Source organism: Pyricularia oryzae, chromosome 4 (genome assembly GCF_000002495.2).
Source record: "Pyricularia oryzae 70-15 chromosome 4, whole genome shotgun sequence".
NCBI lineage: Eukaryota > Fungi > Ascomycota > Sordariomycetes > Magnaporthales > Pyriculariaceae > Pyricularia > Pyricularia oryzae.
In genome coordinates this window covers 2,740,304-2,754,810 of record NC_017851.1, presented here as the reverse complement: position 1 = coordinate 2,754,810, position 14,507 = coordinate 2,740,304, and the positions used below count along the sequence as shown (strand labels likewise).

The following is a 14,507-nucleotide window of genomic DNA, read 5'->3' as shown; positions in this document are numbered from 1 at the left end:
TATGGGAATAAAAAATGATATCAAACGTCGATGAATGCCATGAGAAAAAGAAATGTCGGTTGTTATCGTGACTGATTCGTAAATAAGTATTGCATTGATTTTGTGCGTGCGTACAATGCGGAGTTTGTGCAGGTCTTTGTCCTGGCCTACCGTGAACTAGGTAGTCGAAAAGAGTGGGTGGAGGCGTACTTGTGCCTTGGCAAGTTGGCTGAAGCTGAGAGCTGTAACCAGGGGGCTCCCTACAGCGCTGTAATTCCTTGTATGCGGGGCCAAGTGCCTTGAGGTCGATGCATCCATCCCCAATGTGCTTACCCTTAGGTCCCTTCGTACATTGCGTCATCTAGGTCAACCCACCAACAGCAAGACTTCCTTCCATCCATTTATGCAATGCTAGGCGCACCACCGGTAACCTTCCTGCCTCTGCAAAGACACCGCGCACTGCAGCTTGCTTGTTCTACTTATAGGCATCAAACGAGGAACATTTCTACTGCAAATCTTGTACCTTGGAGAATCCAGAAAACGACCACGGATCGAACAAGCCCAGATTGGACGGCTGCGACCAGGCCATCATTGCCTCTGAACCACCGCTCCATTTACATCCAACCCGCACCCGAGAGAGCAACCGTTCGATTCTTCAGAACCACCGCGACGATGGCCAGCGACGAGTCATATATGGACTTTTTGAACAAGGCGAACGAGGACCCGTCTGCGGGCAGGGCAAACAATGCGGAGACGACAAGCAGCGACTTTAGGAGCACCGAGTCTGGGACCGAGACGCCGGCTGTGCTAGTCAAGGCTACAAAGGATGCGTTCTACATGAGCGAGGCAGACGAGCCGTTTGTGCCTGTGGCATTAGGCTGGCAGAAGGGATTACCAAATGAAGGTGCGTTTCGTTGTTGCTTTTCGGGTGTAGGCTTGCTTTGCATTGCTTCGCACCCTATCGACGTCATAACATGGTTAACTAGAGCATGCGTATTTCTCTGTGAATGTTTCAAAGGGCTTAGTTGCTGACGCAGTAATCACGGCAAAACAGAGGAATTCGCCAAGTTGATCCACCACTGGGACGCCGCCAACGCCCAGGTGGAAATCATGGACCCGGCGGACTGGGACACACAGGGACAGTACAATGATCTGCTGGAGGCAGTGAGGGAGGCGGGCAAGGGCAATGATGTTAGGGTGTATCGAGTACCAGGGAAGAAGTCGTCGCGGGTCGAGTACTGGCTTGTCACAACGACAGGGGAGAAACTGGTTGGTGCCAAGGCGCTTTCTATTGAAAGCTAAGTGGGAGGTCACGGCCAAGTTAAGATGTAGGATATGATAACGGAACTCTAGCCGGCTTGTGAATGAAATTATATCTAACCAAATACTTTATCCGATTTGACTGCGGGGTTAGGTTAATAGTTGAATAAAAAGCCAACCTTTTGCTGTATGACCTGCCTTGGTTTGGTTAAAAATGCAGCAGTCTAATACCATGAGACTTTTTCTCAAGGTTGCTTGAATCTTTAAGCAGTGACTGGGCAGGGGTAGCTGCAGTCTATTTTGTGTGTGGACAGCTTCATCCGATCCAGCGGTTCCGAGAGGTTATAAAGTTGGGCGGGACAGAAAATCCGAATTGGCTAAATTCACCCCAGTAACTTGATGAGTCAACTTGGGTTGCATATCTACAGAACTCCATGTGTTGGATTTTAAAGATCGTCTGAAAACGGTCAGTTGCGTAAAATTGCGAAGTGTTCTTATCACTAGGGCTGTAAGAGAAAAAGGTAAAGAGCAGAAAAGGGAAGGGAAAAAAAATCCAAAAAAAATCCTAGCAGCACGAATGTCCCGCATTACTCAAGAGTAATTCTAGAGAGGGTACTTGCTGGAGAATTGAGGGGAAGACAGAGAGACAAAGACAGTCAGTCACCAAAAGTCACAGTCGCATAAAAGCACGCAGCGTCGAGTTAACTTATTTAGCTATCCGAGGATATATCCACACTTGCGCGCACTTTATACGTGTTCAAGATGGAAGAGCCAGTGAGTGCCATATATGAAAAATGTGTTACAAGCATCGAAACAAAATTCCAGGCGAACTGAACTAGGATTGACGGACGGATATCTCACGTTTAGGATTTGGTAGTGCCGTCCCTCGAGACGGTACAAAAGTTCCTCTCAGAGCCCACAAAGCAGGACGCCACCAAGAGGGCAAACCTCATCCCTCTGTATGGCCAAATCTCGTCCGACCTCATCACGCCGTCGGCCGCCTATCTCAAGGTCTCGGCGCACTACCGATCCAAGAGCAGTAGCTCAGGCGCCGATGATCAGCTGTCGTTTCTGTTCGAGAGCGCAGCAACCGAGCGTGTGGGCCGCTACAGCTTCGTCGCTGCGGGCCCGCGCAAGGTGGTCCGCACCGGCCCCGGCTTCGCTGGTGGCGCCTGCGACCCCCTGCCGGCCCTTGAGGAGGAGCTGGCCCGCCATGTCGTCGCCACCGACGTCCCCGGCCTGAAGCTGCCGCCGTTTGCTGGTGGGGCCGTCGGCTATGTGGGTTACGACTGCGTGCGTTACTTTGAGCCCAAGACGGCACGGCCGATGAAGGATGTCCTGGGAATCCCCGAGTCCGTCTTTATGTTTTTCGACACGGCTGTGGTCTTTGATCGTTTCTACGGCATCATCAAGGTCGTGACGTATCTGCATGTCCCTGATGGCGCCTTTGACGAGGCCGAGGGAACCGCACAAAATGTCGAGGCCGAATATAAACGCGCCCTTGCAACTATCCGGGAGCTGATAGAACTCCTCAACGGGCCTGAGATCCCGCTTCCAGAGCAGAAGCCTGTCCGGTTGGGGCAAGAGTACACATCCAACGTTGGACAGGCAGGCTACGAGGGACATGTCACAGCTCTCAAGAAGCACATCGTGAAGGGCGACATCATCCAGGCCGTGCCGTCACAGCGCTTCGCTCGCCCCACGGACCTGCACCCCTTCAATATCTACCGGCACCTTCGGACCGTCAACCCGTCGCCGTACCTGTTCTACGTCGACTGCGCCGACTTCCAAATCGTCGGCGCCAGCCCGGAGCTGCTGGTCAAGAGCGAGGGCGGCCGCGTCATCACGCACCCGATCGCGGGCACGGTCAAGCGCGGCGCCACGCCCGAGGAGGACCAGCGGCTGGCGGACGAGCTGGCGGCGAGCCTCAAGGACCGCGCCGAGCACGTCATGCTGGTGGACCTGGCGCGCAACGACGTCACGCGCGTGTGCGACCCGCTCGAGACCCGCGTCGACCGCCTCATGGTGGTCGAGCGCTTCAGCCACGTACAGCACCTCGTCTCCCAGGTCTCGGGCGTGCTCAGGCCCGGAAAGACCCGCTTCGACGCCTTCCGCTCCATCTTCCCCGCCGGCACCGTCTCGGGCGCCCCCAAAGTCCGCGCAATGGAGCTCATCGCCGAGCTCGAGGGAGAGAAACGCGGCGTTTATGCCGGCGCCGTGGGATACTTTGGCTATGGGGGTGTGGATCGCCAGGGGAAGGAGAGTGAGGGCGAGATGGACACTTGCATTGCGCTGAGGACCATGCTGGTCAAGGATGGTATTGCCTATCTTCAGGCTGGTGAGTTTTTTCTTTTCTTTTTTCTCTGTCCCTCCATACTGGAATGTCGCATTACCGATTAACGCCATTACTAACTTCTCCACCTAGGCGGCGGTATCGTGTTCGACTCGGACGAGTACGACGAGTGGATGGAGACGATGAACAAACTCGGCGCCAACATGCACTGCATCACTTCAGCCGAGCAGTTGTGGGCCAGGCGGCAGGCAACTGCAGCAGACAAGTCAAAGCAATGAGCGCGTTTGTCAAATTGATAGTTGCTAAAAAACTAAACCATGAACAAAGCTGCAAGTACCAATGCTGCCGCTCGTGATTTCCCAGCGATGATAATGATATGGTGTCGATCTACCACCGTTCTCCCGTCACCTTACGCCCTGTCCTTTCCGTCTTTTGGGCCGTCATCATCCTCCTCGTACCACATACCCGACAAGTCAGTAGCTGGTTCGACATCGTTCAGCCCGTCGCCAACGTGGTACTTGAGATCAGCCAGGTTGATGTTGTTAAATGTGCGGACCTAAGGAGCAGCATCAGTCTCTTGATTACATCTTGAGCATAATGAAAAGTGACAATTCAGATCGCTTCCCCGTCCTTTGGTGTCGGATAAACAGAAAAGTCCATTACTAACACTGATACCGTATCCATCCCTGACGTCGCGGAAATCAATCCCGATGCTGCTGCCGCACTTGGGGCAGAACAGCTGATCTTTCTGCTTGGTGTTGAACTGATATACTGCGCAGCGACTTTGGGAGTCACCGTGCCATTTCAGCTGATGACGCTTCGGGTCTGCAATAGTTTTCGTTAACCTCCTTTTCATGGATTTCATACCATTGTCTCAGAAGTGCTGTTTCTGCTTTTTTTAATCACCCGCCGCATCACCACTCAAGTCACTTACAGACAAGCAAGTAGCCGGCACGACGGCAGATGGAGCAGCCGCACTACACAAAGCCGAATCGTAAGCAAATATAAGCAATAAGCGAGTGGGTGACAACTCCCCCTTTTTTCCATCCAATACCCCGCATACAACCACACATATGTTGCTGCGCACACATGGCATCTCTGCACCGAGAAAATGCACCTTACATCTAGGACTTTGGCCTCGGACAGCGGCGGAGACAGGGTCACTGAAAACTTGATGTATCCGCAATGACAGCCGGCCTCGTTGGTCGAGCTCGTCTCCTTGCCGCCCGATTTGGTCTCGGGACTCATTTTCTGTTTGTCGCTGTCTGATGTCTGCTCCCGGTTGGGAGAAAAGAGGAAAGTATTGACTCCATTCCAGCCGCACCTCTAATAACCGTGTTTTTGTTAGCTGCTTGATATCTACATATTTGTCAGTTGATAAGCGGTCCCACGTTGCCTCAATTGAAACAATTCCTTTCTACACGTTGTCAAATATAAACAGTATGACAGGTACACCTATCTTCTGTATTGTCGAGTAACCTGTGAATTCCGTTCGCCTCGCAGTGCAAGACTAGTGATATATATATATATATATAGACGGCCGTACAACAAAGCTCCACACCCCCTATTAAGCATGGACGAAGAAAAATAATACCATCCAAACGCCCTGGTTTCAAGGCATAATCCATATGTATGCCTTGCCAACCCGAGTATATGCAAAACGCCGTCGTCTGCTTGTTTGCTTTCGCCAACCGCAGAGACATGTGAATCAGCAACCAAAAACGCCTGGCAACACCACAAATCTAGAGAACCACACTTGTGTTCGTCACAAACCATGTCCCAAAGGGCCCCGGTCAAAACTATTTCAACAAAATAGACTGGCCATCTCAGGTCGTCTAGATCCCACCACGTCTTCGTTGAGATCTGGTATTGCTACCCTGCCTAGCCATGGCTACGCCACCTTGACTGCTTTGTCGGCTCATCGGGCTGGCTCCAGGGGCCGATGTCGGGCCCGCTTTTGTATTTGGTGTTGGGGGGCCTCGCGTGTTAGGTAATGCCGACGCTGTTGCAGGGAGCTTCAAATCGGATCGTAAGTCTTCGGCCGTGGAATGACGGGGGGTATCGAGGTACACGGCGTACCTATCATCGCGCACCGAGTATGCTGTTGCCTCGAGGACTTTGCGGCAGCCGTTGGCATTGTCGAGGTTGGATCCCACCCCGTGGATGTTCTCGTACTGCTTCAGGATGTTCATCACAGCCAGGTCCGAGTTGACTTCATCGGGGGGTAGTGTCGTGGGCGTATTGCCATCTTTATTGCTGTAAGACTTGGCATAAGTGGCAAGGAACACTGGCGGCAGTTTTGGCACAGCTGCTGCCATCTTCTCTAGGTTTCCAGGGATCTCAAAGTTGGTGAGCGCCTCAAGACCGACGATCTTTTCGTCTATAAAATTGGAAGCGTTGGCACCACCACGACTCCTTGTTGCATGTGACGGCACCCTCTCCATCGTGGGTGCCAAATGGCCGTGTTCACTGCTGTCCTGGTCACCGTCCTCATTCTCGCCCGTGTCACTATCGTCAGGAGAGCCGTTCACACCCGAGCCGCTTGCTTTTGATTTGCTTGTGAGCAAGTATTTATGAGCAGCAAGCGCCGCAGCGTTGTACTGCATTGTCAGCTCCTTATCCGTGAACAACTTGTCGATACTGTGAATCGGGCCCGTCACTCTCCGTGTGGTAAGACGGTCGTTCTGCCACATGGCAGTGGTGTTATTGTTATCCAGCGTTCTGCGCTGTGGAGCTGGCGAGCCATCGTCGTCGCCGCCGCCGTTCCGCTTTCGCTTCCTTGTATCTGCCTCATCCGCCGTCTGACGAAGTCTTGTGGCCCTCTTGGTATGCGTACCGCCAGGGCTAGATGGATTTGCGATCGAATACTGGTTCGGGTGTAATAGAAGAGCAGATGCGTCTGAAATCTCAAAGGCCTCCTTTTCTTTGGTCAGGCGAGCTCTTTTGGAATTGATCGTGTTGACAAGCCGGTCGCGCAGGGTTTGTGATAGTGCTTTGTGTTCCCGCTTGGCGACCTCGGATTTGTAGATGTATACATTCTTGTGCTCGTTACTCTTCATGTCATACTCGTCCTGTTTCGTCACGTTGCGAACCGGTTAGTCAAGGCAAGGGGCGTATCTTGGGTGAAGTTTGTGTAAGCACAGGGCGAACGTACCTTGTGGCGAGTTAACTCAAAGTCACGCCGCTCTACCAGATCCTCGATGGTGTTGACCCATTCCTGAAACTTGGGACCGGCCATTTCCAATATTGTCGCACCGCGAAGCTGAGGATTTATACTGTCGCTCATGCTCTGCGACTTGTCGATAGCGGCCAGCGGCTGTGCTGCATACGGATCAACCTGCATGACGAGCGCCGTGTCCAACTGGATCTTGCTGAGCATCTCCCGGTATTCTCTGTCCCTGTTGATGTCGAATTGCTCGGATAATGATTGGAGACGCTCGACTAGTTGCAAGCGCTTCTTCTCCTTCTTGGACTGCGTTGGCGCTGGGGACACATTGGAGCGCCTATCGACTTTGGCTTGTGCCGCCTCGGCGACGTCTGCTTCGTTGGACATGATGATCAAATTTCAGCCCTGCGTATATGGCAACGCAAATATTGTCGCTTGGTGCCGGACGATTGTAGTAGATAGCTATTCGGTCTTCGTCGTGGAGCTTCCTCGGATTGCCGCGCAAGACAGGCTTGCGACGGGGAAGCTGTCTTTTCGAAAGGGCTTTTATGGCAGCGACGACGCTCTCCTCTGGTGATTTCTAGTTACAGAAATTCTGCATATAGAGCTACTTTGTCAGTAGGTGTCCAGGAATTTCGCTGTCTCGAGAAGTACCTAGAAATGTGCAGTAAACTAGGCTGGTAATGGTCAACAAAGATAGGTAAACACACCTTGAATGTTCTTTTGCACAAATCAAGAATTGGCAGCCGACTGGGGATGGGTAAAAACAGTCGAGAATGACTTAGCAGCCACAAGCCCACTGACTTTGAAAATGGCCTTCAGTCAGAGAGTATAGTCCACGCTGGCTGGTGAACAGAAGGACTGGGACCTATTGAAGTTGTAAGGGTCAGAAACTGGGATATTGTGGGCAGTACAAGTCCGACGAGAGCTTTGTCGGAATTGAAGCGCTGTCTCCGCGCAAACCCGACTACAGGCAATGGCGGGCGAGCAAGGATGAGCGGCCTCTGATGTCTAAAGAGTGGATCCAAGGAGCTTGATAAAACCAGCTGATTGGTCGCCCCGATGAGATCGTTAGTATCGATAATTAGCGATAAGCGTCTAAGTGTGTAGAGTATGGTGACTAAGCAGAAAGGCACGCTGCCCATCTGTGGATTTACTTCAGTAGGTGTCATAACCTTGTCCAGTTACTGGGGGTAGATAGGTACCCATCGACCCGTAGCCTGTGACGACGTCGCAAACATCGCCGCCCACCAAACTCACTCCCTTTCGAGCCTTCGCTGCCACCCACGTCGATAAGCACAGATGGCACAAAGCTGACCGCGATTCGCTCCTTGTTTCACATTTTAAAGCAGAGACACTGTGGTTTTCCTGCTTCAAACGCTCTTCCATGACTTGAAGCCGACCTAAATGGAGAATTTATCGATATCAGATGCCCCTCCGCAAGGGCCCGGTCCGGTGCTCGGCGCAGGGCCGGGCCGCGTCCCTCCGCACACCCAAGCCCAGCTTCCCGCTCAGATGTTTACCACGGCCGCACAGCTCCTGGACCTTACCGACAGTAAGTAACCCAGCCAGCGATTCTGTCTCGCATTCTATGCCGCGCTGTGCCATCGCGTTTTCGGCTTGCTGACCATGTGCCGCCACTGGTGCGAACACAGAAAAGCTCCTCATCGCTCTCCGAGACGGGCGCAAGTTGACCGGCGTGTTGCGAAGCTGGGATCAATTCGGTATGGATCGCCTCGCCCGACCCACTATAGTCTCGCTGCATGTTGGTTGACAATTGCACAATCTTGCATAATCACAGCCAACCTCGTCTTACAGTCCACCGTCGAGCGTCTTTTTGTCCCCCCGAGCCCCAGCACCGGAGAGCGCGGCCTTTACGCAGACATCTCCCGCGGCCTTTTCCTAGTTCGCGGCGAGAACGTTCTGCTTCTAGGCGAGATCGATCTTGACAAGGACGATGACCCACCCGCGGGTTACGATAAGGCCGAGCTCCAGGTGGTAGAGTCGCTCTTGAAGGCGCGCAAGGCAGAGGACAAGGCCAAGGAGAAGTCGCGATTAAAGAAGCTTGCCAGTCTTGGGTTTGAGGGTGAGCATTCTGGCGAGATCATCTTTTGAGACACGACGTAGCTTTTCACCCACCACCGGCCTCTATCATCAGGCGATGACGGCAGCCCAGATCAAGAAAGGCCAGGGTCTTTCAAGAACTACAACAGCACCATCAGGGGTATACTAGGAGGGCCGAAGAATCGGCATTTGCCGGCAATGAGCCTTTTAGCTCATATCCGCTGCGTCGACCATGATCTTGTTGGATCTGTCGCAGTTTCTAGAAAGGGGAATGGCAAGACTCGGGATTCGGTAGCAGAATATTGTGAAATGCAACCGGATCATATAGAAGCAGAAGATTAGTACGGCATCATTGGTAGTTGAGGATGCAGTACCACGCGGCCTTGCATACAGCTTCTTTACAGCACAACATTGAATTGATTTTGGAAAGGAATGCCGTAAGCGTCAGCCAAGTCGCACAGTCTTTGGTCCGATTTCTGTCTCATACATACATCACGCTGATTACAGTCGCCAAAACCCCAGCTTCAGCGCTCGGTTCCGGGGCCACCGAGGCACTAGAGGGTTGTCCCAGGCCGTGCGATCAACGTAGAGCCTAATTAGTCGCCATCTCTAATGGATTCAGATGGGGATGCTGTGCACTGCGTCGCTGCCGAAGCTGCCCATATGCTTTGCATATCACTTGTGGACGTTATAGTGGATATGGCCCATGAGAGTGCTATATTCTCGGTGGATTTACTTTTCGGGAATGTCGCCCTTGATTCCCGGGGATTATTTCCCGCAGACTTGAAGGCAAATACTTGGACTGACCACGTGAGTGCACTAATCAGACCTGTCTTGGACATATCTGCTACGGGAATAATATATCTTGCCATCAATTAACGTTCTTCCCACTCTATCTAGAACTAGGATTTTGTCCCTGATGTCCCAATCGTTTATCTGCCGCGGCAGCGCGCTCACGCATGACCACAAAATCAGGAACCGACAGTAAGAAGAGCAAATGAAATGATCTTGAAAGAGTAGGTAGAAGCTACTTGGGTAGAGTCGTCTTGGTATATGTCAACCGCAGCTCAACACCGATCATTCGACACCACCAATCGATAATCAAATGTAAGAAACAATATAATGAAATAGGAGCACATCCTCAAGTTTTTTAGTTTTTTTTTTGTAGAAAGTCAAAAACAATGGGAATCAAAAATTGCTCCTTAGGAGCTCTCAACCTTGGGACCCATGAGTCCATTCATCGCACCGTTGGTGGCGGGCTTGCTCTCGCCAGAGGACGATCCCGGCCCAGAAGCTGCACTTGTGGCAATTCCGTTCTTCTTTTCATCCTCTCCACTGTCATCATAGTCCTCGTCCACGTCCATCTTCCTAGCTGCACGCTCAGGTTCGCCTGCTGCAGGCGGATGAGGAGCAGCAGGGTGTTGCGGCTGCCTTTCGTGGTGCCTCTCTTCTTGGTTGAATTCTTTGGGAGCTGAGCCGGCGGGCGAAGGGCCAGGCCCCTCACGCATCATGTTCTGCATGGGCGGGACAGGGCCTTGCTGCATGGGCGGGAGATGACTTTGCTGCATAGCGTGCGCAGGAGGGTGATGGGCAGCCTCAGACGGGTGGTAGTTATCATTGGCGTGGCGCTGCTCCTCGGCTCGGCGCATGTCATCCCTCCTATGGTCATCGACACGCCTCTGATCATCCATTCGTCGCTGATCTTCGAAGCGACGGGCCTCGGAAGAGTTACGACGGTACTGTTCCCTTTCGCGAGGGGGAGTAGATTGGCGTCGATGGCGCATGTCCTCGAGTCTGGCCCGATTCTCGTCAGAAGCAGGCTTCTTAGCAGATGTCGGCTCGTCCTCCCACTCTCGCATCCTCTTGGGCCCGACTGAAGGCGGGCGGTCGTGCTCCCGGTGCATGGGAGGCTCTGGGTTTGAGGCACCAGGAGGCGGAGGCGGCGGGGGGCGGGATGGACCGTCAACGTTGCTCGGGCCCGGAGTATCATTAGGGTGTGGTGGATATGGTTGCTGATGCTGTGGGTACGCCGATTTGGGCGACGGCATCCGGTTATCATGCGTCGGACGCTGCTGCTCACTCCTTGGGCTGTTCGGGCGACGATAACCAAGCATGGCGTTGGGGGGAGGCGGTGCATCCATGGCCTCATCGGGGAATTGACGGGCCCTCGAATTGCGTACCATGTCCATAGGAATCGACTGACGAGGTTGCTGAGGTTGCTGCTGGGCCTGTTGGGCCTGTTGCTGCTGAGCCTGATGATGGTGCTGTTGCTGCTGGGCTTGTTGTTGAGCCTGTTGCAGTGACTGCGGTGGAGGCGGCTGTTGACCCGGAGGCGGAGGTGGTGGGTAGTGACCCTGAGAAATAGGAGACGGGCCACGACGAGGCGGCTCAGGTCCGGGTCCTGGCGGTGGCCCAGGCCTTGCACCTTCTTGGCCATAGTGCCTCATGGGCGGGGGACCCTGCTCTTGCCTAGGGCTGGGCTGGCGCGGAGGAGGGGGAGGGGGGCCTCGAAAGGGCTCTCGCTGCTGCTCATAAGGATTTGGGGGTTGCGGGGGAGGGTTCACAGCCGAAAGCCTAGGCCAGTTGTCAGGACCAGTGAGAGGAGGAGGTCCGTTTGGCTGCTGAGGTGGCTGTGGACCTTGCGCGCCGTTCCACTGAGGTCCAGGTGGACCAGAAGCCTGGTAAGACTGGGGATGGATGTCGGTCGGCACAGGAGCGCTTGGGGGGCCCGAACCATTGCTTTGACCAGTCCGCAACAGGTTGAGACGGGCTTTGATGTGCGGGTTGCTGGGGTCCAGCTCGGCTGCCCTTTGGTAGGCGTCGAGAGCGTCGTTAATTTGGTTGTTGCAGGACTCATACTAAAGCGACCGACGTGTTAGCTACTATTAGACACAATCATGTGTGCTATTCCATGCTTTGCTACTTACCAGTGTGCCGAGATCGTACCAAACCTCGGAAAGGTAAGGGTTCAACCGAATAGCACGAGAGTACGCATCCAACGCATCGCGGTACTGGTTGATCTGGTAGTAGAGAACACCAATCGAGCACCAGAATGTAGGGTTGCGTCCATCGCGGTAGACAGCTTGTTGGTAGGCCTCATATGCCTTGGGATACTTTTGCTGGGACATGTAACATCGGCCGAGGAGGTACCAGCTCTGCGCATCGCTGTTGTCTGTTGAACGTGTTAAAACTCCACATCTAAGCCAAGTCAGTTGTAGAATACTTACCAGCTGCAACAGATTGCTCGAGGTATTCAATAGCTCTCTCCTGGCTCTGGAAGCTGCTGCTTTGCTGATGGTGAAGCCATCCCAACTGCTGCAGTACCTTTGCGTGCTTCGGATCACCATCGAGCACGCGTTGGTATGCAGCTTTCGCGTTGTCGAGCTACAGCAACGAGGCATTAGCAAACGTTCTTGTCTGATAACGTGCAAGGAGGAAGCAATAACATACATCTTTTTGTTGTTCATGAACGTGTCCAATCTGGAACCAGATATCGGTTTCTGTGAGAGGATGCGGGGGCGAGTGAACAATATATTTGAAGCACTACGGACAACTCATTAGCACCAGCACTGTTTAGTCAAAGTCCATGCTGAAAAGACCTACCTCAAGACTCTGGTTAAATTTGGATTGCTGTTTGTAAATTATGCCAAGGCGGAAATAGATCTCGTTGGCCTTTTCAAAATCAGGCTGCATCTGCATCACAGATGAGAAGGCCTCCTCGGCGTGCTCCAGAGAGCCGTATCGATCATATAAGATACCAATGCCGTACCATAGTTTGGGATCCTGAGGTAGTCATGTCAGCAGCTGTTTTGCTTCGGTTTACTTCGAGAGGCACAGAAGCGAAACACTAACCTTGGGTGTCTGGAGATTAACCAGCGCGTTCTGGTAGGCCGAGTATGCTTGCTGAAGCTCGTCCATCATCAGATAGCAGTGGCCTGAAGGAGGCAAGTTAGTGAGCAATTACTGCAAGTGGTGTTGTACTAGTCGAAGGCGTCTTACCCATCGCGCTCCAAGCCTCACCGTTGGTCGGATCAAGCTTAATGATCGCGTTCAAATACTCGCAGGCTTTGGGGAACTCTTCTTTGGTTCTTAGAATGGCGCTCATCGCGTTCATGGCAGGAATGGACTGGGGATTAATGGTAATTGCGCGCTCGTAGGCCTGCATGGCGTCTTCGAGGTTGCCAAGGATTTCACTGCAGCTGCCTGTAGGAAGAAGTCAGTCGCGTGCGCAAGAGATTGATGCGCGTTCGCACGCCAAAGCTGGGGAATTGACATACCAATCTGAATCCAGGTCACTTCAGTAGCCTCGGCCATGCGCCGGGCGGCCGAGGAGTATTGAGGTCCAGGAGGCATAGCGCCCGGTGGTAGGGGCGCGCCGGGCCCGTGATGCATGTGCACCGGCATTGGGGGCGACGGCCGATGCGACGCCATGGTATTGTAGACGTGGAAGCAACTGCGACGACTCTTGGGTTGCGTTGCCGGGTGTGGTTGTTATGTGGATTAGGGACAGCTGTTGTCCAGAGGCTTTCCTCGGCTTTAGACCAGAGGATCGCGTACTTGGGCCGAGTCTGAATGCGCAAATGACGTGGATTCACCGATGCGCGTCAACGTTGCGTTCACCAACAGAACGGCGACAGCGAGTTCGCTTGGGATCGCCCAGCTTCTTTCCGAATATTAGACTCGCGCGTGTCGACGTTGCTGCTGTGATTGATTTCAACGGCGGCGCCGTTTGGCAGTGTGTCCAGGCTGTTGATGTTGGGTAAGGCACGCACGAGACATGAACAGTCGCGGTGAAAACAATGAGTAAAGAAATTTAATACAAGAAAAGCTTGAGCCTAGCTTCAATGCAATGTCAGAACGCCAAGCAATAAGTATTGTTGGCGTCTGGCGTTGATACAACGATCGCAGTGATGCTCTGGGGAACGCAAGATGGTGGATAAAGAACTTGAAGAGAGAAGGAGAGGACAAGAAAAGAGGGAGGAAATTGAATGTGGAGGGCTCTGGCAACTTACCAAGATACCTAACCCACGAAGGAGGAAGGAGCGAAGGACACACCCTATGGAGTGCTCTTTGCACGAGGGAACTCAACACGCCCCACCTGGTCCCACACACCCTCAAGGAAGTCAAGGCAGTTGAGCGTCTAGCTAGCCGGCCGCAAGTCCCGCCTCCATTTGTTAGCTAACGCACCTACCAGGTGGATAAGTAAGGTACGCTATGTGCTTTGGTTTTTCCCAACCCGGAACCCGGCTGCTTTTTTTGCGTGTTTATACTACTAAATATGGCCATTCAACGTGGTTAAACTACCTACCTACCTAGGTATCTACCTAACCATGTTAACAAATTCTAGCTGCGAATACCACTGGGTAAGTATGTGGACATACAGTTACCAGTGTTTCTATAAAGACAATCTAGTTTTATAAAGTAATAGAGATAGGTACAATGTTCAAATCTGCTAAATCCGATGCTCTGTTTTTTTTTTTTTTTTTTTTTTTTGTGACAGCTAGCATATATGAACTGATCTAGGCAAAAGAACCCGCATCCATCTTTCGATCACGTCACTGCGGTTACTATACTACTCAATCAACAACAATATCTACATAACCTTTAACAAACTGGTGATTCAAAAAGCGTACGAAGTACATGTTGGAACGATGACGGCAATACGGCATGGTCAATCGTGGGAGATGAGCGGGCGCACGTTCAAATATCAGACTACACATCGAGGAAGCAAATCGAACCGATCGA

The 14,507-nt window shown here is 52.7% G+C and overlaps 6 protein-coding genes across 7 annotated transcripts; 3 read left to right on the top strand and 3 right to left on the bottom strand.

Annotated features, from left to right (window-relative positions):
• The first annotated feature begins 157 nt into the window (after positions 1–157).
• Positions 158–1,465, top strand: MGG_03194 (uncharacterized protein). The gene is made up of 2 exons (XM_003716748.1): positions 158–883; positions 1,034–1,465. Exons 1-2 carry the CDS (start codon positions 388–390, stop codon positions 1,279–1,281), a joined length of 744 nt encoding a protein of 247 aa, XP_003716796.1. The 5' UTR covers positions 158–387; the 3' UTR covers positions 1,282–1,465.
• Positions 1,466–1,646: 181 nt separating this feature from the next.
• On the top strand, positions 1,647–4,408 carry MGG_12760. Of its 2 annotated transcripts, XM_003716747.1 has the most exons (4): positions 1,647–1,894; positions 1,954–2,013; positions 2,107–3,577; positions 3,665–4,408. In XM_003716747.1, the coding sequence occupies exons 2-4, from the start codon at positions 2,002–2,004 to the stop codon at positions 3,808–3,810; spliced, it is 1,629 nt and encodes a 542-aa protein (XP_003716795.1). In that variant the 5' UTR covers positions 1,647–1,894; positions 1,954–2,001; the 3' UTR covers positions 3,811–4,408. The 2 variants fall into 2 exon arrangements, with proteins under 2 accessions (XP_003716795.1, XP_003716794.1); XM_003716746.1 differs by having other exon boundaries at positions 1,647–2,013; positions 3,665–3,828.
• On the bottom strand, positions 3,798–4,811 carry MGG_12759 (uncharacterized protein). The gene is made up of 4 exons (XM_003716745.1): positions 4,655–4,811; positions 4,467–4,509; positions 4,200–4,357; positions 3,798–4,088 (listed from the first exon to the last, which is right to left on the bottom strand). Exons 1-4 carry the CDS (start codon positions 4,778–4,780, stop codon positions 3,942–3,944), a joined length of 474 nt encoding a protein of 157 aa, XP_003716793.1. The 5' UTR covers positions 4,781–4,811; the 3' UTR covers positions 3,798–3,941.
• Positions 4,812–4,913: 102 nt separating this feature from the next.
• MGG_12758 (uncharacterized protein) lies at positions 4,914–7,651 on the bottom strand. Its single transcript, XM_003716744.1, has 3 exons — positions 7,409–7,651; positions 6,687–7,293; positions 4,914–6,603 (listed from the first exon to the last, which is right to left on the bottom strand). The coding sequence occupies exons 2-3, from the start codon at positions 7,083–7,085 to the stop codon at positions 5,368–5,370; spliced, it is 1,635 nt and encodes a 544-aa protein (XP_003716792.1). The 5' UTR covers positions 7,086–7,293; positions 7,409–7,651; the 3' UTR covers positions 4,914–5,367.
• Positions 7,652–7,862: 211 nt separating this feature from the next.
• MGG_03195 (uncharacterized protein) lies at positions 7,863–9,214 on the top strand. Its single transcript, XM_003716743.1, has 3 exons — positions 7,863–8,253; positions 8,354–8,422; positions 8,500–9,214. The coding sequence occupies exons 1-3, from the start codon at positions 8,106–8,108 to the stop codon at positions 8,811–8,813; spliced, it is 531 nt and encodes a 176-aa protein (XP_003716791.1). The 5' UTR covers positions 7,863–8,105; the 3' UTR covers positions 8,814–9,214.
• A 362-nt stretch (positions 9,215–9,576) lies between these two features.
• Positions 9,577–13,707, bottom strand: MGG_03196 (RCM-1). The gene is made up of 8 exons (XM_003716742.1): positions 13,040–13,707; positions 12,762–12,965; positions 12,615–12,697; positions 12,366–12,545; positions 12,213–12,305; positions 11,990–12,146; positions 11,690–11,934; positions 9,577–11,620 (listed from the first exon to the last, which is right to left on the bottom strand). The coding sequence occupies exons 1-8, from the start codon at positions 13,191–13,193 to the stop codon at positions 9,965–9,967; spliced, it is 2,772 nt and encodes a 923-aa protein (XP_003716790.1). The 5' UTR covers positions 13,194–13,707; the 3' UTR covers positions 9,577–9,964.
• Between the last annotated feature and the right edge of the window lie 800 nt (positions 13,708–14,507).

Excerpts from the sequence above, each read along its gene's own strand:
- MGG_03195 (XM_003716743.1), top strand. The coding sequence starts at position 8,106 with ATGGAGAATTTATCGATATCAGATGCCCCTCCGCAAGGGCCCGGTCCG. Across the intron at positions 8,254-8,353 it reads GCTCCTGGACCTTACCGACA|AAAAGCTCCTCATCGCTCTC; the intron begins GTAAGTAACCCA and ends GTGCGAACACAG. Across the intron at positions 8,423-8,499 it reads GCGAAGCTGGGATCAATTCG|CCAACCTCGTCTTACAGTCC; the intron begins GTATGGATCGCC and ends GCATAATCACAG.
- MGG_12758 (XM_003716744.1), bottom strand. The coding sequence starts at position 7,085 with ATGTCCAACGAAGCAGACGTCGCCGAGGCGGCACAAGCCAAAGTCGAT. Across the intron at positions 6,604-6,686 it reads TTGAGTTAACTCGCCACAAG|GACGAGTATGACATGAAGAG; the intron begins GTACGTTCGCCC and ends GTGACGAAACAG.
- MGG_12760 (XM_003716747.1), top strand. Across the intron at positions 3,578-3,664 it reads TATTGCCTATCTTCAGGCTG|GCGGCGGTATCGTGTTCGAC; the intron begins GTGAGTTTTTTC and ends TTCTCCACCTAG.
- MGG_03196 (XM_003716742.1), bottom strand. The coding sequence starts at position 13,193 with ATGGCGTCGCATCGGCCGTCGCCCCCAATGCCGGTGCACATGCATCAC. Across the intron at positions 12,966-13,039 it reads AGTGACCTGGATTCAGATTG|GCAGCTGCAGTGAAATCCTT; the intron begins GTATGTCAATTC and ends TTCTTCCTACAG. Across the intron at positions 11,935-11,989 it reads CGAGCAATCTGTTGCAGCTG|ACAACAGCGATGCGCAGAGC; the intron begins GTAAGTATTCTA and ends CACGTTCAACAG.
- MGG_12759 (XM_003716745.1), bottom strand. The coding sequence starts at position 4,780 with ATGAGTCCCGAGACCAAATCGGGCGGCAAGGAGACGAGCTCGACCAAC. Across the intron at positions 4,510-4,654 it reads CCGAGGCCAAAGTCCTAGAT|TGCGGCTGCTCCATCTGCCG; the intron begins GTAAGGTGCATT and ends GGCTTTGTGTAG. Across the intron at positions 4,358-4,466 it reads TGCCGGCTACTTGCTTGTCT|ACCCGAAGCGTCATCAGCTG; the intron begins GTAAGTGACTTG and ends AAACTATTGCAG.
- MGG_03194 (XM_003716748.1), top strand. The coding sequence starts at position 388 with ATGCTAGGCGCACCACCGGTAACCTTCCTGCCTCTGCAAAGACACCGC. Across the intron at positions 884-1,033 it reads GAAGGGATTACCAAATGAAG|AGGAATTCGCCAAGTTGATC; the intron begins GTGCGTTTCGTT and ends ACGGCAAAACAG.